The 20,135-nt window shown below is 45.4% G+C and overlaps 1 protein-coding gene across 5 annotated transcripts in view; it reads left to right on the forward strand.

Moving 5' to 3' along the window:
• ZNF592 (zinc finger protein 592) overlaps positions 1–14,787 on the forward strand; it is a 54,323-nt gene extending 39,536 nt beyond the window's left edge. For all 5 annotated transcript variants that reach the window (XM_055277353.2, XM_055277352.2, XM_055277350.2 and 2 more), the window contains 7 exons: positions 2,191–2,369; positions 9,353–9,529; positions 9,799–9,958; positions 10,072–10,359; positions 10,582–10,694; positions 11,324–11,459; positions 13,347–14,787. In XM_055277353.2, coding sequence (XP_055133328.1) covers positions 2,191–2,369; positions 9,353–9,529; positions 9,799–9,958; positions 10,072–10,359; positions 10,582–10,694; positions 11,324–11,459; positions 13,347–13,880 — 1,587 coding nt within the window. In that variant the 3' untranslated portion in view covers positions 13,881–14,787. The remainder of the gene's footprint in view (positions 1–2,190; positions 2,370–9,352; positions 9,530–9,798; positions 9,959–10,071; positions 10,360–10,581; positions 10,695–11,323; positions 11,460–13,346) is intronic.
• The last annotated feature ends 5,348 nt before the right edge of the window (positions 14,788–20,135 follow it).

Raw genomic sequence — 20,135 nt, forward strand, 5'->3', positions numbered from 1 at the left:
ATACCCTGACAATCTCAATTGGTGTTCTAAGAGTCCCTCTTCTATTTTTTAAAAATTGTGGTAAAATACACGTAATGTAAAATTTCCCATCACAATCATTTTGATGTGTACAATTCAGTAGTGTTAATGTTAAGTATATTCACATTGTTGTGAAACCAGTCTCCAGAACTGTTCATGTTGCAAAACTGAAACCCTGTACTCATTTTAAAAAAGAAACAAACAAACAAAAAACAATTCCCATTTATCTTCCTCCCCCCAAGCCCTGGCAACCACCCTTATGTTTTCTGTCTCTAGGAGTTTGACTATTCTAGGTATCTCATACAAGTGGAATCACACAGCATTTATCTTTTTGTGACTGGCTTTTCCATTTAGCATGTCCTCAAGATTCATTTATGTTGTAGCATATGTCAGAATCTCCTTTTTTGGCCGGGCATGGTGGCTCACACCTGTAAGCCCAGCACTTTGGGTGGCTGAGGTGGGTGGATCATTTGAGGTCACGAGTTCGAGACCAGCCTGGCCAACATGGTGAAACCCTGTCTCTATTTAAAAAAGAAAAAAAAAACCAAAAACTAAAAAACAAAAATTAGCCAGATGGTAGTGGTGCGTGCCTGTAATCCCAGCTACTTGGGAGGCTGAGGCAGGAGAATTGCTTGAGCCTAGGAGGTGGAGGCTGCAGTGAGCCAAGATCGTGCCACTGTGCTCTAGTCTGGGCGTCAGAGACCCCATCTCAAAAAAAAAAAAAAATTCCCTTCTTTTTTTTTAAGGCTGAATAATATTCCATTGTGTGTATATACCACGTTTTATTTATCCTTTCATCCATTGATGGATACTTGGGTTATTTCCACGTCTTAGCTGTTGTGAATAATGTTGCTATGAACATAAGCATAAAAGTATATCTCTTTGAGACCTTGCTTTTAAGTCTTTTGGGTACACACCCAGAAGTGGCATTGCTGGATCATATGGTACTTCTGTGTTTAATTTTCTGAGATACCACTATACTATTTTCCATAGTAGATGCACCATTTTATATTCCCACCAACAGTGCCCAAGTGTTCCAGTTTCTCCATATCCTCACCAGCACTTATTTTCTGTTATTTCAAATAGTAGCCATCCTAGTGGGTTTGAGGTGACCTCCTCTATTAGTTTAAATGTTGTAATGGCTCATTGATTTTTATATGTTCAGTATATTTACATATTCAGTCATTCTTTTTAATGCTCATGTTATCCTATCTTTGGTCAGTGGCAGCCCCTTCGAGCTGGCTTCTTTATCCCTCTAGTCAGCTCCTCTGACCCCACATCAGCGGCCCCCTCTGTGAGTAGGACAGGTGTCCCCTTTACTAAGAAGTTAGGAAGGGCCTCTCCAGCCTGCAGGCACCAGCTAAGTCTTTTAGTTTTTCCCTCTGGGCTGGCTGCTTGTCAGAGCTCTGCCCATCAGAGGTCAATGAGTCTGGTTGTAGTACTTGTACTTCCCCTGGTTTTCTCCTGGGGCTGGGAACAAAGGAGCTGCTACCTAATCTGCCCTTGTCTGTGGGTATATTTGCTTAGCTGTGGCTCAGGGAAGCCCCGCCACCCATCCCACCCCCCAACCCCCACCCCCGCAACTCTCCTAACCCCCAGAGTGGGCAAACAGGGCTAGAGCAATGGAAACTGACAAGACCACTCAGTCAGTCTATATTGAGAGCCTTCTGAGTACCAAGCAGGGTGGTCTCAGATCCACTTTGGAAGTCACTGATCCACCTGACTAGAGGTGCTGAGCAGGTCTCTAACAGGCCAATGTTGGGGGTAGATGGCAAGAACTGCCTCTACTGAGCTATGACAGAGACCCTGGTGGGTCTAGCGGTGCAGTGGGGTCTTAGAATTCAAGATGTGCTTCAGGCCTCTGCAAAGGAAAAGCTGGTCCTCTGCTAAGCCACAGGAAAGAAACAGTCCTAGGGGCGGAACTGGTCTTTGAGAGAATAGGGTCAGGTCTGATACTGATTAATAGGGTGTCAGACAAAGCTTGCTTGGGTATCAGTATCAGCACTCGAAATGAGGTCTAGGGGTGTCAGAAGTGTCCACGAGAGTTGGAAGAGAGAGTGGTTGGGGGAAGGGGTTATTCTGATGCATGTACTAGAAAACCAGACAACCCCGATTGAAGAGCCACAGGCCTATGGCTCCTGCATGATCTGCTTTCTTGGTGTTCTTTCCTAGACCTGCCAGGTATGCCAGATGCTGCTGCCCAACCAGTGCAGTTTCTGTGCCCACCAGCGGATTCATGCACACAAGTCCCCCTACTGCTGCCCTGAGTGTGGGGTCCTCTGCCGCTCTGCCTACTTCCAGACCCATGTAAAGGAGAATTGCCTGCACTATGCCCGCAAGGTGGGCTACAGGTGGGTGCTGCCTGGCTTGCTGTCCTGGTATTGCCCAATGGCTGGTCCTTTTCCTAAGCCAGAACTCATTTCAGATAGTTTTGGTCTTAAGAGGCTTGGGTTCCAGTCTAACAGGACAAGAGCATTGGATGGTATGTGGACAGACATTTTTTATTTGGTAGCAGACAGGAACAGCAAGAGAGAGAAGAGTAAGGAGTTTAAAAAACTTAAATATTTAAAAATTAGCTTTGAAGTTTTGGGGAGATTAGACATATAATACTTTGTCTATTTGGTTTTAAAATGTATGTAAGTTTAATTTGCTCACAAAGTTATGTTTGGCACATTAAATATAAAGTGCTGTTTCAATAATGAATATACTAATTACAGTACTTGGAAATGTTTGCAGGTTTTAACAAATGGAGCTGCAAGATGTCAAACTCAAAGGGCTTTAGTATCTTTCTTTTTGTTAATTTTTGTCAGTTTGTGGCAAAATGGGCAAAACCTGAGACTGGAAAAAAGGATCAGCCTCTTGGTAAAACCAAGAAAACTCTTATTTTAAATGGAATCTCCTCCTTTGTGTCAAACATAAGCAAGAAGTCATTTTCAGGAAAAAGATCAAAGTGAGGGAAAAAACTTCCCTCTAGAGCTCATTGATCTGTAATTTATTTTCTGCTCTTTGGTATTAAATTTTTTTTTGGTTTTAGTTCATTTGACTTTTTTGTGTGTACTTATTATTGTCTTTAGCATTGTGTTAGACACTCAGGATACAAAAATAGTTAAGACACAGCCCTTGCCCTGGTAGGTTACAAACATAAGAACATAAGTAATTATAACTCAGAGTGCTAAGTCCCACAGTAGAGAAATGGTCAGGAAAACTTCCTAAAGGAGATATTAGGAGATTTTCAGGCAAAAGAAGGGAAACCATACCTGGCAAGGGCCTGAGGAAGAATACCAGCATACACAAAAGAGGTGTCAGGAATGATGAGTATGGTTGTATAGAGGAATGTCAGGATGAATTGTGGGAGTGGGGAGAAATGAGACTAGGGGGAGTTGGCAGAGGCCAGACCATGCAAGACCTTGTATTTCTTGGCAGACATTTGGACTTTATCCAATGGACAGTGAGAAGCTACAGAAATATTTGCAGCAGGGGAGTGATTTGGCTAGTATATTTTAGAAAGATCATTCTGGGAAGCGAACACGTATATTAGTGAGGGGAGAAACTGAAGACTTCTTGAAAGGCAAGTATGATGGTCCAGATGAGATGCTGAGGGTTTCACTGAAGGCATGATCGTGGGAATGGAGAGAAGGTAGATTTGAGAGGGGTTTAGGAAGAAGCATCAAGATTTGATAATAGCTTTTATATGGAATGAGGGATGAGGAGTTTGGCAGAGGCGAGGCTAGGCCATGCAAGACCTTATATTTCTTGGCAGGCATTTGGACATTTTCCAGTGGACATTGAGGAGCTACAGAAAGATTTGCAGCAGGGTAGTAATCTGGCTAGTATGTTTTAGAAAGATCATTCTGGGAAGCTAACACATATATTAAAGTTTTGCAATGACTCCCACATTTCTGTCTTGGGGTAAACATTTTATTTTTATATTTTTTTGAGACAGGGTCTCACTGTCACCCAGGCTGGAGGGCAGTGGTGTGATCGTGGCTCACTGCAGCCTTGACCTCCCGAGCTCAGGTGATCCTCCCATCTCGGCCTCCCAGGTAGCTGGGACTACAGGCACGCACCACCATGCCTAGCTAACTTTTTGTGCTTTTTGTAGAGACAGTTTCACCATGTTGCCCAGGCTGGTCGCAAAACTCCTGGGCTCAAGCAATCCTCCCACCTCAACTCCCCAAAGTGTTGGGATTACAGGCGTGAGCCACCATGCCTGGCTGTTATAAACATTCAAAAATGTAGACTGATTTCTTTTTCATTTTACGGAGGATGGAGTATCTAAAGTACATTAAAAACAAGACAAACCTAAGACAGGATTATACAAAGCACTTACCACCAAGTTGCTGAAGAGCATTGCTTGGCAGCATCCCAGGCTACATTTTAAACCAAACATCTAAATATGTTTTTACAGTATCCTGTAACACTTAAAAGTACCTTTCTAGCCTTGATTTAAGTGTATGCTGCTTGTTCTAAGATCAAATCCAATCCAATAGTAATACAATCAACACTTAAATATTATCTTTGAATCTTGAATCCAATAAAATTTTTTTTTTTTTTTTAAAGATGGAGTCTTGCTCTGTCACCCAGGCTGGAGTGCAGTGGCAGCATCTTGGCTTACTGCAATCTCCACCTCTCGGGTTCAAGCAATTCTCCTGCCTCAGCCTCCTGAGTAGCTGGGATTATAGGCATGCGCCACCACGCTTGGCTAATTTTTCTATTTTTAGTAGAGATGGGGTTTCACCATGATGGCCAGGCTGGTCTCAAACTCCTGACCTCAGGTGATCCAACTGGCTTGGCCTCCCAAAGTGCTGGGACTACGGGCGTGAGCCACTGCACCTGGCCCAAGAAATGTTTAATTGTACAGATGGATTAATACTTTTCGTTTTTAATTACATATTTTCTTATGTACAAGTAAAAAGAAATGTCTCAAAAGCAATCAGTTTATCAAACCTTTTTGTAAGGAATGCTAGACCAAACGAATTGTGACTCAGGGAAAGGGATTACTGAAGATAGTGATATTAAAATTTTCAGTGATCTGTGGTTGAAGTCAGAAGACATACACAACACTACAGTGTTCATAACAGAGTTGTGCAATCACTGCAAACAATTTTAGAGCATTTTTACTATCCAAGAAGAAACCTCATATCCACCACTTCTTTCATCCCCGTAGCCCTAGGCAATCACTAATTTACTTTCTGTCTCATAGCTCTTCTGGACATATCATATAAGTGGAATTATGTAATATTATTGGCATATTTGCAAGGTTCATCTATGTTGTAGCATATATCAGTATTTCCTTCCTTATTATGGCTGAATGAGATTCCACTGTGGGGATATACCATGTTTTGTTTATCCATTTGTCAGCTGATGGACCTTTGGGTTGGTTCCACCTTGAGGCTTCATGAATAATGAATAATATGAATAATGCTGCTGAAGAACATTCATGTACAAGTTATCATGTGGACATGTTTTCAGTTGCTTTGGATACCTAGGAGTAGAATAGCTGGGTCAAACAGTAACTCTATAGGGAGGGGAACATCACGCACTGGGGCCTGTCAGGGGATGGGGGGCTAGGGGAGGGATAGCATTAGGAGAAATACCTAATGTAGAAGATGGGTTGATGGGTGTAGCAAACCACCATGGTATGTGTATACCTATGTAACAAACCTGCACATTCTGCACATGTATCCCTGAACTTAAAACATAATTTTAAAAGAGGGAAAAAGTAGTAACTCTGATTAACTTTTTGAGAAACTGTCAGACTATTTTCCAAAGTGACTGCACCATTTTTACATCCCCACCAGCAGTGTATGAAGGTTTTGATTTCTGTACACCCTTGCCAGCACTTGTTATTGTCTTTTTGATTGTAACCATCCTTATGGGTGTGAAATGGTATCTCGTTTCCCTGATGGTTAGTGGTGTTGATCATGTGTTTATTGGACTCCATCTTTTTTTTTTTTTTTTTTTGAGACAGCCTCACTCTGTTGACCAGGCTGGAGTGCAGTGGCGCTATCTCAGCTCACTGCAACCTCTGCCACCCCAGGTTCAAGCACTTCTGCCTCAGCCTCCTGAGTAGCTGGGATTACAGGCGCCCACCACCATGCCCGGCTAATTTTTGTATTTTTAGTAGAGACGGGGTTTTACCATTTTGGCCAGGCTGGTCTTGAACTCCTGACCTCAGGTGGTCCACCGACCTTGGCCTCCCAAAGTGCTGGGATTACAGGCGTGAGCCACTGCTCCCAGCCTGGACTCCATCTTCTTTGGAGAAATGTCCATTCTGATCATTTGCCCACTTCTGAATTGGGTTATTTGACATCTTATAATTGAGTTGTAAGAGTTTTTTATATCTTCTGAATACAGGTTCCTTGTCAGATTTGCAAATATTTTCTCCCATTCTGTGGATGTTAATTTTTTTAGTAAATTCTCAAGATACTTATGTTCTATTTTATTGAACTCTACTACAGAGTTTTACAATACTATTTTATGTTTTGTATTATTTTTGCTTTTACTTGATGATAATGTAAAAAGCCTATATATATGGTTATTTATATAATATATAAATATATATAATTTATATGTGTTTTATGTAAAATATGCATACACATATATTTCAGAATTTCATAAATTATTCTGTTCTTTGTTAATAATTTGGAGAGTGGCTAATGATGTCATAAGGAAGCAAGTTTAGACTGTTTTAATGTTATTTTCTTATTTGTGACTATTAACAAAGTTAAATACTTTATGTTGTTTACTATCTTTTCTAAAACTACATATTTCACAACATATGATTCCATAATTGTCTATCTTCTCTTAAAAAACTGTGGTCAAGTGCAGTGTCATGTGGTTGGCACTCTTTTCTGCACACTTTCTCATCAGCTTGTAAACCCCGTTGGATTCAGTCCTTCGTTGAGGGTACTTTGCATGTGTTCTTACTTTCAATGAGGTTTCTCAAAGAAATGTTTACCAGATACATAGAAGGAATTTTCAGTAGCATTCGAAAATAATATATTTCTACTGTTTCTGCAGGAGTTTGGTCAAACAGCACAAATAAAGCCCCTTAAGAGATTCTATATGCATATCAGGTGTACTTGGCCACTTTGGATGAATGTGGAATTATGTGCTTTTTTCTCCTCATAATACTTTGTAGTGTGGAAATACTTCTGTGTGCTAGAAGTTGGTTTCACTCTTCTGTTTGGCAGGAGAGAAAGGAAAATTAAGTAAGTAGCTTGTTTAGAAACCCTAATTTAAAGCATATACAAATTTAGTAATGAATGCTCTGTGGAGTTCATCACAAAAAGCTTTCTGGTTCCGTGGGCTGCTCTTCATTGCTAATTACATTTTTGAAGGTGATTCTCTACCCCTCCCTTCCAATACACGGAAGAAAAAAGATTGTTCAGGATTCTGTGGGCATTTATGTGGACTATGAAAATGTATCACGCCTGTAACCCTAGCAATTTGGGAGGCCAAGATCAGTGGATCACCTGAGGTCAGGAGTTCAAGACCAGCCTGGCCAACATGGTGAAACCCCGTCTCTACTAAAAATACAAAAGTAAGCCGGGTGTGGTTGCAGGCACCTGTAATCCCAGCTACTTGGGAGGCTGAGACAGTAGAATCGCTTGAACCCAGGAGGTGGAGATTGCAGTGAGCTGAGATTACACCACTGCACTCCAATCTGGGTGACAAAGCAAGACTCTGTCTCAAAAAAAAAAATAAAATAGATAGATAGATAGATAGATAGATAGATAGATAGATAGATAGATAGATAGTAAAATGAAGGGTAACATTCAGGAGTCAAAGAATTCTTAAATGAAGGCATGCCTTTTATTTTAGCAAAGCAACTGCCTCTCTTTAGTGCCTATGGGGATGTCAATATTATGAAGGCAGACAGTATTGCAACAAAAGGAAGATAAAAAGGAAGAGCAGAGAGGGAAAAGATGTTTCATCATGTCGGGGAGACCTGTGTGTGTTCATGGGCAGGAGGAAAGACTGAACACAGGAGAGGGACTAGTAATCTTATGGATGCAGGTTGGCATGGAGGAAGGTCATATTATTCTCTGATATCGATAAAAGGAAAGGCAGTATTTATAGAGAGATATTGTGAAGTTGAAGCAAGTTCCATACGGCCTCGATTTCAGAAAAATGGTTTAAGACAATTGTTTATCTTATTTATGCATTATAAAAAAAATACCCACCAAACAAACTCAGAAAATACAAACTGGTAGGGAGAAAAAGAAATGAAAAGTTATCCCCATAGTTCCACCAAGAAGACATCACAGCACTTTTGAGCTGCGTGGTCCAGTAGAGTATAGTACCAGCCATTTGTGGCTACCAGGTGCTTGAAATCTGGCCAGTGCAACTAAGGAACTGAATTTTTATTTTTATTTTTTCGTTAATTTAAATAGCCACACGGCCACATGAACAGTGGAGCTTCCCCCGCTCCTCCCCAGGAGACAGGTTCTTGCCCTGTCCCCCAGGCTGGAATGCAGTGGCACAGTCTCGGCTCACTGCAACCTCTGCCTCCCGGGTTCAAGCAATTCTCCTGCCTCAGCCACCTGAGTAGCTGGGATTACAGGCACGTGCCACAATGCCCAGCTAATTTTTGTATTTTTAGTAGAAACAGGGTTTTGCCATGTCGGCCATGTCTCATCTTGAACTCCTGGCCTCGTGTGATCTGCCCTCCTCGGCCTCCCCAAGTGCTAGGATTACAGGCGTGACCTACTGTGCCCGCCCCAGTGGAACTATTGACCATTCTTTCATCACAGCAAGTTCCACTGGACAGCACTATAGAGTATTTCTTCCTGGGCTTTAAGGGTTGTTTTAATGTAGTTGTTGTTTTGGTGACCATAGCATTGCCTGACTGTATGTTTTGTTAAGTGGCCATCCCTGCTTACTCGTACCAGCCTGTGGGAAGGCATGGGCTTTGTGCAGTCTCCTTCGGAAATTCTTGGACTTCTGCAGTTGTCTCACACTTAAATACTGTTTATGCCATTATTGAACCATTTTCTTCCCTCTTCACTTCCACCAACTTCTCTCAGGTAGGCTCAGGTTTTTGGTTTGCAGAATATCCTCTGGCCAGTGTAGGGAAGGTTGGGGTTTCTCCCTTCTGTACAAGGCGTGGCCTTGGGCTTGGGGGCCACTGTGTGGCCACATTGTGCTAGACTGTAGCAAGCAGACCCTCAGGTGTACTTGTCGAGGGTGGAAGTCCAAGTGATTGAGGGAGGGAGAAGGTGCCTGGATCGTTCTGTTCCTCTTCTCCATCCCTCCTCTTGCAGCACCACTTGTGGGTCCAGTACTGCCTCTACTCCACCCACACCCACACTACCCCACTTCTGTCTAGGTGCATCCACTGTGGTGTCGTCCACCTGACCTTGGCCTTGCTGAAAAGCCACATCCAGGAGCGACACTGCCAGGTTTTCCACAAATGTGCATTCTGCCCCATGGCCTTCAAGACTGCCAGCAGCACTGCGGACCACAGTGCCACCCAGCACCCCACCCAGCCCCACAGACCCTCCCAGTGAGTGCAGCTCCAGGGCCAGCAGGCCCTGTGGGGCAGAGAGGAGTAGCCTGGGTGCTGTAGGGGGTGGCATAGGGAGGGGTGAGGGAGCTGGGGTTAGTGGCAGAGGTGCCTGGGGTCGTACTAAGGATGTCCTGAGGCAGGGGAGCGTCCACATTGGCTCAGGGTAGTGCTTTCCCAAACTTGACGCTGGTTCAGAGAGAGCAGAGATGGGTGGAGGGGCTGCGTGGTGCCATGGCCACCTCACCCCCTGGGGCTTGTCTCATCAGGCTCATTTATAAGTGCTCCTGTGAAATGGTCTTCAACAAGAAGAGGCACATTCAGCAGCATTTTTACCAGAATGTCAGCAAGACGCAGGTGGGCGTCTTCAAGTGCCCTGAGTGCCCACTCTTGTTCGTGCAGAAGCCGGAGTTGATGCAACATGTCAAGGTGGGATGCCTTGCGGGAAGAGGCTGGGGAGGAGGGCACATGCCTCAGGCTGGGGGTCTGACTCTGTGCATCTTTCCCCTTGCCCAGTCAGTAATCGCTCTCCCCATCCCCAGAGCACCCACGGTGTTCCCCGAAATGTGGACGAGCTGTCAAGCCTCCAGTCTTCAGCGGACACATCCTCAAGCCGCCCTGGCTCTCGAGTTCCCACTGAGCCCCCAGCCACTAGTGTGGCTGCTCGGAGCAGCTCCCTGCCTTCTGGCCGCTGGGGTAGGCCTGAAGCCCACCGCAGGGTGGAAGCCAGGCCGCGGCTGAGGAACACTGGCTGGACCTGCCAGGAGTGCCAGGAGTGGGTTCCAGATCGGGAGAGCTACGTGTCCCACATGAAAAAGAGCCACGGTCGGGTAAGTGCAGTCACACAATCATAACGCAGAGCCCAGTCCTCTGGACTTCTTTCTGTGAAGCCAGAACCCCTAGGGTTCCTGGTGCTTTGGGCAGGGTGGGTACCACAGATCTTGAGGTCTTTGGGAGTATCCTTCTTTCTGCCCATGGCATCTGAGAAGAAAAATGCACCCAGAACTATCTTACAGTTCTGATGCTTTGTGTGTTGCCACCTCCTTCCTTAGACATTGAAGCGGTACCCATGCCGGCAGTGTGAACAGTCCTTCCACACCCCCAACAGCCTGCGTAAACACATCCGCAACAACCACGACACAGTAAAGAAGGTCTACACCTGTGGGTGAGTCCCTGGGGCTAGTAGTGAGGAGGCCTGAGGTTCAAAAGACTCTGTCCATGGCACACTGGGGCTTTTCTCTGCTGCAAGATCAGGTGTCTAAGACAAGAGACAGTGATTTCCAACTGGAAGAAATTGCAGCTAAGTCAGAAATCAGGGGCAGGTCAAAAACCAGCTTCCAGAACCTGGTAGCTCCTGAGCCCTCCCCCATCACTCTCTAGCCCAGGACTGCACAGCCCATCAGTCACGAAGCACCCTGAGGTTTAAGAGGAGGGGTGGTGATGTGACCATGCACCCCTGGGGCCCAGAGGCTTCTACACCATCTGCCTATGCCTTGGGATGTACCCAGGCTCTTTCACTATGACTACTAGCCTAGCACTTGGGTCTCTGGGCGGTGACATGAGGTGGTGTTCAGTGAGATTGTGGCTGAGCGCCAGGTGTCAAGAGTGCAAGTATTCTGACGTGCTATTGTCTGCCACCTTGGCCGGCCTGCTAGCTGGATCTCTCTCGGGGTCCCAGCACCAGCCAGCCCAGGAGGCTGCTCCAGACTCCCTCCCTCCTGGCCTTGGTGTGAATAGCACTGAGGGAGCCTGCGGCCCAGGCACTTACCTGACCTCTCCGCTGTGCTTCTGCAGGTACTGCACAGAGGACAGCCCCAGCTTTCCTCGGCCCTCCCTCCTGGAGAGCCATATCAGCCTTATGCATGGCATCAGAAACCCTGATTTGAGCCAGACGTCCAAAGTCAAACCTCCGGGTGGACATTCCCCTCAGGTGAGTGTGGGCTCCCTGCCCATTGGAGCTGGCTGCTCAGTGAGGTTTGGAGCTGGAAGGGCATTAGGAAGGCTACTGTTGTGGCCGTGGAACAACCAGAGTGACAGCTTCCCTCAATGTGGGTCACTCTCTAGTCCTGTGTGACCCTCCTGGCACTGGACCCAAGTAGGGGATAAGGACAAAGACCCATAGGTGGCCTGTCAGCCTTTTGTTACTGTTGCTTCCCTGTCACCATGGCCCCCTCTGTAGGGGTGTGCTGTGCTCTGTGGACACTGGTGCATTTTCACACATACCGTTCTCTTTCTGCTTCACAGCAGTCCTGAGGCGGGAGCACACAGGACTACCTTGTCAGATGAGGATAATGATGTTTGACCAACTCACCCCCCAACCTTCTCACTAGTTATAGGAAGAGCCAGGCCTAGAACCTGCTATCCTGGCCCCTTGCCCTATGACCTCATCCCTGTTCCATGCCCTATTCTGATTTCTGGTGAACTTCTGGAGCAGCCTGGTTTTTCCTCCTCACTGTAGCCTCTCTCCATACCGTGGTAGGGGGTGCTGTTCCACAGAAGGGTCAGGTGTGCCTGGGAAGTCCTAAGAGCTGTCTGGAGTTTCAAGGCATTCTTAAAACTTTCTTGCCTAATCAGATGGTGTCAGTGGTTGGCAAAGGCCCTTTCATACATAGTAGCTGGCGGTATTGATTGATGTTTTTGGCAACACCTGTCCAGTTGTAAAATGTACATCTTCCCTTCCCCCAAAATGCACATACTCTTTGATCCAGCAATTCTGCTTCTAGGATTTATCTATTAGAGAGATCTTTTGCCTTGGGCATGAAGAAGTCTGCTAAAGGATGTTTGCTGCAGCACTGTGTGCAGTAACAAAGATGGAACTCAGCTAAATGTCTGCCGTTGGGGACTTCTTATCCCCACAGTGGGTTAGTGTGCTGCCTTTAGAAGAATGAAGCCTCTGTATGTTCTCCCATGGAGACATGCTCCAATTTATGTTGTTAAGTAAAACAAAAATAAAAACAAAAAAAAACAGGGTGAAGAAAAGCATGCATATACTGGGTGCGGTGGCTCACGCCTGTAATCCCATCACTTTGGGAGGCCAAGGTGAAAGGATCACTTGAGCTTAGGAGTTTGAGACCAGCCTGGGCAACATAGGGAGACTCTGTCTCTACAATAAATAAGTAAACAAATTAGCTGGGTGTGGTAGTGTGCACCTATAGTTCCATCTATTCAGGAGGCTGAGGTGGGAGGATTGCTTAAGCTCTGAGGTCAAGACTGCAGTGAGCTGTGATCATGCCACTGCACTCCAGCCTGGGTAACAAAATGAGACCCTGTCTCAAAAATGAAATGAAATAAAATAAAAAATTAGCCGGGTTTGGTGACATTCACTTGTAGTCCCAGCTACTCATGAGGTTGAGGTGGGAGGATCGCTTAAGCCCAGTAGGTCAGGGGTGCAGTGAGCTGTGATTGTGCCTCTGCACTCCAGCCTGGGCAACAGAGTGAGACCCTGCCTCAAAAATAAAAAGAAAAGTATGCATGGCATGCCATCATTTTATAAAAGACGATAGTTTTGTTTTTGTATATGCATAGGATACCTCTTGGAGGAGCCACAAACCCAGGTAATATGTTCTTTGGAGAGCAGGCCTGGGGAGTGGGGTAGTCTCTATACCCTTCCCATGCCTTTGGAGTATTGTGACACATGCATATGTTACATTACAAAACAAACAAAGAATTGAAACAAACCAAACGTAAACCAGCGTTCAGGGCTAGGGTGACTCTGGTCTGGGTGGTGCTTTCTTTGAGTCCTTGGGCTTATGGTCATGTCTAGGGGCTCATGTCCAGGGCTTGGCCTGGACTTTGCTCATGCTGTCTCTCCTTTTAGGTGAACCATCTGAAAAGACCAGTCAGTGGAGTGGGGGACTCTCCAGGCACCAGCAATGGCGCAACTGTCTCTTCCACCAAAAGGCACAAGTCCCTTTTTCAGTGTGCAAAATGTAGTTTTGCCACAGACTCGGGGCTCGAGTTTCAGAGCCACATACCTCAGCACCAGGTGGACAGCTCCACAGCCCAATGTCTCCTCTGTGGTTTGTGCTACACCTCTGCCAGCTCCCTCAGCCGCCACCTCTTCATTGTCCACAAGGTGAGAGACCAGGAGGAGGAGGAGGAGGAAGAGGAGGCGGCGGCAGCGGAGATAGCAGTGGAGGTGGTAGAGCCAGAGGAGGGCTCTGGGGAGGAGGTGCCCCTGGAGACTAGAGAGAATGGACTGGAAGAATGTGCTGGTGAGCCTTTGTCGGCTGACCCAGCGGTGAGGAGATTGCTGGGCCCGGCCCCTGAGGACGATGGTGGCCACAATGATCACAGTCAACCACAGGCCTCTCAGGACCAGGACAGCCACGCACTATCCCCTCAGGTGTGACCGGAGACTTTGCAGTGTGCATGGTCAGGGGTGGTGCCGAAGCGTCTTCCACCTGCCGTGCGGACTGTGGAAAATAAAAGGCTCTGCCCCCGGTGTGAGTGTGGCCAGTTGTACCCTGGAGTAGTGTCTGCCCTGAGCTGCCAGTCCTGGGTATCCCCCAGCCCCAGGAAATGTGGGGTCGGCCAGGACCCTTACAGCTCTGAATTTGCTTCTGTTATTTATGCTTTTTGCTGCTTCTTGGTACCCCATCTCTTGTCTGTGTCCTTCCAACCCCAGGCTGCTTATGTGGCCCAACCGCAATGCTGTCAACTAGGCTTGAACCCCACAGCAGCTGTGCTCTTCTGGGAGGTTCCTGCTTGCTGCCTTCAGCCCAGGGCGCTCCTCAGAGCTCTATTTTCCTGCAGACACCAGCTCTCCTTCCTGCCTTTAGATCCTGAGAAGGAGGGAAATGAGGGGTGCTGACATAGTCCCTCTGGAAGAGCTCTGCCTAGTCTGGTTTGGCGAGGGCCCTTGATCACCTAGCCCCTCCTCCCTATCTTCTCTGATTCTTTTCCCTCAAAATAATCCTGAGAACTAATTGTCACACTGGCTTATCATGTCTCTGTGGGTGGGGTGGGAGAAACCTCTGCTGCACACCTCTGTTTGGAACCTGGGCAGAGCAGGAGGTAAGGCAAAGGTAGGCAGGCACCAAGAACCAGACCCCTTGAGAAGGCGCTGTGGGTGGGTCTTTGTTCTGCTGTTCTGCCTTTCCTGACAGGTGGGGTTGGGGCACACAGACATTGGAATATTTGTACTGCTCTTGTGCCATTTGAGAGGCTGCTGCCCCAGGCAGGCCAGCCCCTACTCCTCTTGGCTACACTCATGTTGCTCAGACTATATTTCAAATAAAAAATCTTCTCACCATGCAGGTAGGCTCTTGTATTCCTCTCCAAGTGAGCCTGGCCCCACCCTGTTCCACCCAAGGGTCTTTCCGAGACTTCCCCTGTTTGTCCCATCTCTGAGGGAGGACAACACTTCCTACTGTCTAAGGAAGGCCTTCTCTGGATTCTGGAGCTTGTGGTTAGGAAACCAGGAGCCCTGTACTACTTAGTTCTCTAGAGACCTTCTGAAGGGGTGAGGGGTGGGGCTCCACAATGGTCAAGTCACCTCCAAGATCTCCTCCAGGCTAGTGACATTGGCTTTAGGGCCTATCGAAATTTTCTGGGCACCTTCATCTTTCCTTCAGATGATTTTCAACATAAGAGAACCCCTTACTGGTAAAAAGGGAAAAGGGGGTGGAGAAGAGGAATTTTATAATTTTCTTATAGCATTCAAGAGGTTTCTTATTTCTTACAGCATTGCTACTGCCACAGAGAACTCAAATGTGGCAGAACTGGGATTAGACTTGGGAGACTGGCTGTCTTTTCACTGATGGTGGAGTCAGGGCCCACGAGGAGCAGACTGTGTGGAGGTGTCCTCTGACCTCTAACCCAGGTGGCATGGGGCTGTGCCCAGCAGGAACTAGTAGAGTAAAGGGAAGAGGGTGCTGGCTGGGTGCTTAGAGGTCATCTTTCAAGGAGGCATTAAATATTAATTATAAATTATTAAGTCAGATAAATATGCCTGACCTTTTCACAATTGAAAAAATACATTTTTTTCCTCTATCAGATGCCAAGTTTTTAGTGGAAATGCTAATGGCCGTGGGAAAGGTTGCCTCACTTTCAGAGAGACTCTTACTGTCTGCACCCTTTTAATAATTGCTCTTCCTGGCAAGGCTGCCACCTCCCTCTCTCCCCAACTGGCAGTGGGGCAACCCAGGCCTGTTTCCAGCTACCTGCAAAGCCAGACCTAGCCCTGCCGTAGCTGTTGTCCCATGCCTAATTCTAGGTACAGGAAGCCATCCCTGTACCCTGGGTCCATTCACAGGAACAGGTTCCAGAGGAGGCTGATAGAAGGGTTTGAAATGACTGGCTGGATCCCTTCCTGCTCAGACACAGTGGTAGCTGGAGAGCAGGCAGAGATGGTAGAATTGCAGGTTTGACCACCTGTCCTGACCCCAGATACACATCTCCTTCCTGGGAAGAACGTGAGTTGGAAAAATGCTGAGCCAGTCCCTGGAAAACCTGGGTCCTGGCCTAGATTCTGTCCTTAGCCAGCTCTTAACAAATCCCTTAACCTCACTGTCTCCTCTCCTTCACCATAGAGTTAGTAATTCCCATCCAACTGGCTTCACAGGCTTTTGTGAGCTTATGAATGTGAAAGTCTTTTCTAGTTTATAAAACACTATATGAATGTGGGGAAATCTTTACTTGACCTTAGGGCATGGAGGGTGGAGCACATTTTGTCTGCTGTTCGGACTTGGATGCTGATTAGCAGTTATAAAGTGGCCCAGACACCTAGCCATTCTTTAGTAAGAGTGAAGATAGCATTTTAAGCCCTGCTTGTGTGCCCAGCATCTTGCTGAACACTTTCTGGTGATTCTCTCCTTTAATCCTCACAAAGATCTCACAGTTGTCTTCCATTTTACGGAGAAGAAAGCCGAGGCTCAGAGAGGTTAAACGATGTGCAGAGGCCACCTGTAGTGATGGTGCTGAGTCAAGCCTGTCAACCACTGTGCTCCTTAGTGACCAAGGCTGCTTTGACAGGCTGCCAGCTTGTCAGTGGTTTGCAGCCCCCCAGACATTTGCTTTCCTACTTCCCATGCAGTTGGGGTGCCCTGCCAAGTGCCAGGTTCTCTTTGGAGTCCATCTGTGCCTTGTCACCCCAAGGAGGGCCTCGAGCATCACGCCGTGACATTTCGAAACACACGTGGTATCTCTACATAACCTTTCATTCTCATTGGGATTTACCTTGCCATTTGAACACCATCATTTTTTGAGGACTGTCTAGAAAAGGTTGCCTAACCCTCACAGGGAACACATAGTTCCCTCAGAGTCCAATATCTTCTGGTCTTTTCTTTTTCAAGATTTTTTTAAATGGTTGTGCTATCATTTGTCATCATCAGAAAACGCTTGCTGTAACAAGCGTTTATCTGCACATTATGCTGCAGTGAATGCTCTACTGATCAAGTTAAACAGATAAGATCCCTTCCCTTGTAGAAACTACAACTTAATACACTCTAAGACTTGACAAATTACTTAGTATTTATTTTCCAACTGCTTTATCTCTGTAAAATGATATGCTGAATTATTATAAGCTAATTGTTGTAGAAAGAACTTTCCCCTTAACTTATGTAAACAGTCTGGTTTTAAAAAATTTAATAATTGTGGCCCAGTAAGCTCAACACTTTGCCTTCCCCAAGACTGAGGAACCTCTGTCCTGTTCACCACTGTATATTCAGCACCAGGCAGTTTCTTTTATTTTTTGTTTGTTTGTTTGTTTTGAAAAATTAATACATATACATGGTAAGACATTCCACAATACAAAAGGGTATACAATAAATGGTAAGCTTCCCCATGGAGGTCAGCCTCTAGTCCCCTCTCCAGAGTTAATCACTGTTATGTATATGTTGTGTATCCTTTCAGAGCAATTCTATGCATTTACAAGTTTATAAATATGTATATTTATATATCTATTTTTAATACAAATAGTAGAATTCTATACACAGTGTTCTGAAGCTTGCTTTCTTATATAGTATTTTGGAGATTATTCCAAATTCATACATTGGGTCAGAGTAATTCTTTAAAAGTTCCTTGCATATAACAGTGATTCAAAAAGTATATGGATGAATGAGTGAATGCTGCATGAATGAATGAATCTGATTCAGTTGGAAGCTACAGCTGTTCTCTCGGGGTCTGATCTGATCAAGACAGCATCTTCTAGATTCTAGAATGTGTCCTCCTGACTAAGGGGTTCAGGATACTGTTCACCTTCTCCAATAGATGCCACCGGAGACTTAGGAACTGGGCACAGGAAGCCTTGGGCCCCTGGAGGAAAAAGTTGAGACTAGGACGCAGGTCCCAAGTATGGGATTTTTTCGGGTTCCTACTTAGAATGCTTTTTTCTTTATTGGAAAATGATGTAACATTTTAGAGAAAATTAAAAAGCACACATATTTATAATCTCTTCCTCCTACCATTGTAGTTGTTTTCATTTTTGCACTTCCCGATCCTTGTTCGGCACATTCATAATTGAATTTATGGTATAATTATGATAGTAGCAGTGGCTAATATTGAACATTTCTATATGGCAGACATTATTCTCACATTCATTTTTATTTAGCTTCACAACACTCCTGTAAGATACATACTACTACTATTCTTTTAGAGACAACAAAATTGAGGTTCAGAGTAGTTGAATGACTTCCTTAAGGCCATGGAGCTAATAAGGGGCAGAGCTGGAATCCACACTCAGGGGTGACTAACACTATACTGTCTCTGATTTTGTACTCTACTTTTCTCCACTTAATGCGGAAAATGTGCAGTACATGTTTCTACATAGCTTTAAATCATCGTTTTCCTTTTTTTTTTTTTTTTTTTTTGAGACGGAGTCTCTCTGTGTCACCCAGGCTAGAGTGCAGTGGCGTGATCTCCGCTCACTGCAAGCTCCGCCTCCCAGGTGCACGCCATTCTCCTGCCTCAACCTCCTGAGTAGCTGGGACTACAGGTGCCTGCCACCACGCTCAGCTAATTTTTTTGTGTGTGTATTTTTAGTAGAGACGGGGTTTCACCGTGTTAGCCAGGATGGTCTCAATCTCCTGACCTTGTGATCTGCCCGCCTGGGCCTCCCAAAGTGCTGGGATTACAGGCGTGAGCCACCGTGCCCAGCCTAAATCATCATTTTCAATAATTGTAATCACGTTCATCATGCCAAATCAATATAATTGACCATTTCCTGTTTAACATGTAAATTCCCTACTTCATCAGTGCAATGAAGAGTCCTGAGCATACAGCTTCTTGCTTCTGCAGAATTATTTCCTTGGGAGTTTAGCCCTATTTTTTTCTTGAGTAAACTGGCGAGTGATAGAATGGAGAAGATCATTGTCATAATAGTAATCAGACGCCCTAGGGTGCAGTCTCATTTCTGTAAGTGACAGTCATTTGGTCTTTCCTGGCCTTAGTTCTCTTATCTATCAAATGAAGGGGTTGGTTTGTATCTCTGGGGATCTTGATTTTTATCTTCTCATTCTGTATACGTTCATGTCAAAATAGACCCTCCCAAAGGCAAGAACTTGTATTTCCTCTTTTGCTTATTTTTTTATTTGTTTACTTTTGACCTAGATGCATACAAAAATGGAAAAGATCCCACTTACTCAGCTCTTCCAAGGCAATATCACTTTTATTTGCATTTATTTGTTTTTCAGTTTGCATTAGATTTATGCTTTCTCAGATAGAGTTCTAGCTCTTTATGACTACCTATTTTTTAAAACAAGTCTCATTGTTAATCATCCTAAGTTTTGTAACTTTTTAAATTTTATTACTTTTTTTTTTTTTTTTAGAGACAGGGTCTGGCTCTGTCACCCAGGTTAGAGTGCAATGACACAATCATAGCTCATTGCAACCTCAAACTCCTGGGCTCAAGTGATCCTCCCACCTCAGCCTCCCAAGTAACTGGGACTACAGGTGTGTGCCATCATGCCTGGCTAATTTTTTATTATTATCTTTTTAGAGATGGGGTCTGGCTGTATTGTCTAGGCTGGTCTTGAACTCCTGGGTTCAAGGGATCCTTGCCTCAGCCTCCCAAAATGCTGGGATTACAGGTGTGAGCCACGGTACCTCGCAATTTTTTTTTTTTTTTTGGCTTTTGTCAAGCCTTTGAAGTTTGAACTTTGTCTACTTCATAACTTCCAAGCATCTTCAAATCCTTCTGTCACCAGGCATTTTTCATTAGGGTCTTAGGTCCAGGTGAATTCTTGAGTTGGTTCGTTGTGTCATGTATTGGCCTTTAAAAATGCTCTTATTTTGGCCCAGCCTGTAATCCCAGCACTTTGGGAGGCTGAGATGGGCAGATGACGAGGTCAGGAGTTTGAGACCAGCCTGGCCAATATGGTGAAACCCCGTCTCTACTAAAAATGCAAAAATTAGCCGAACGTGGTGGCAGGTGCCTGTAGTCCTGGCTGCTCGGGAGGCTGAGGCAGGAGAACTGCTTGAACCTGGGAGGTGGAGGCTGCAGTGAGCTGAGATCGCACCATCACACTCCACCCTGGGCGACAGAGCGAGACTCCGTCTCAAAAAAAAAAAAGCTCTTATTTTATATATATATCTATATATACCCATTTACAGATTTAAATTGAGTTTCCAGTGCATGAATACTAAAATCAACAAATATTTAATTGAC

The sequence above is a fragment of the Symphalangus syndactylus genome, chromosome 5 (genome assembly GCF_028878055.3).
Source record: "Symphalangus syndactylus isolate Jambi chromosome 5, NHGRI_mSymSyn1-v2.1_pri, whole genome shotgun sequence".
NCBI lineage: Eukaryota > Metazoa > Chordata > Mammalia > Primates > Hylobatidae > Symphalangus > Symphalangus syndactylus.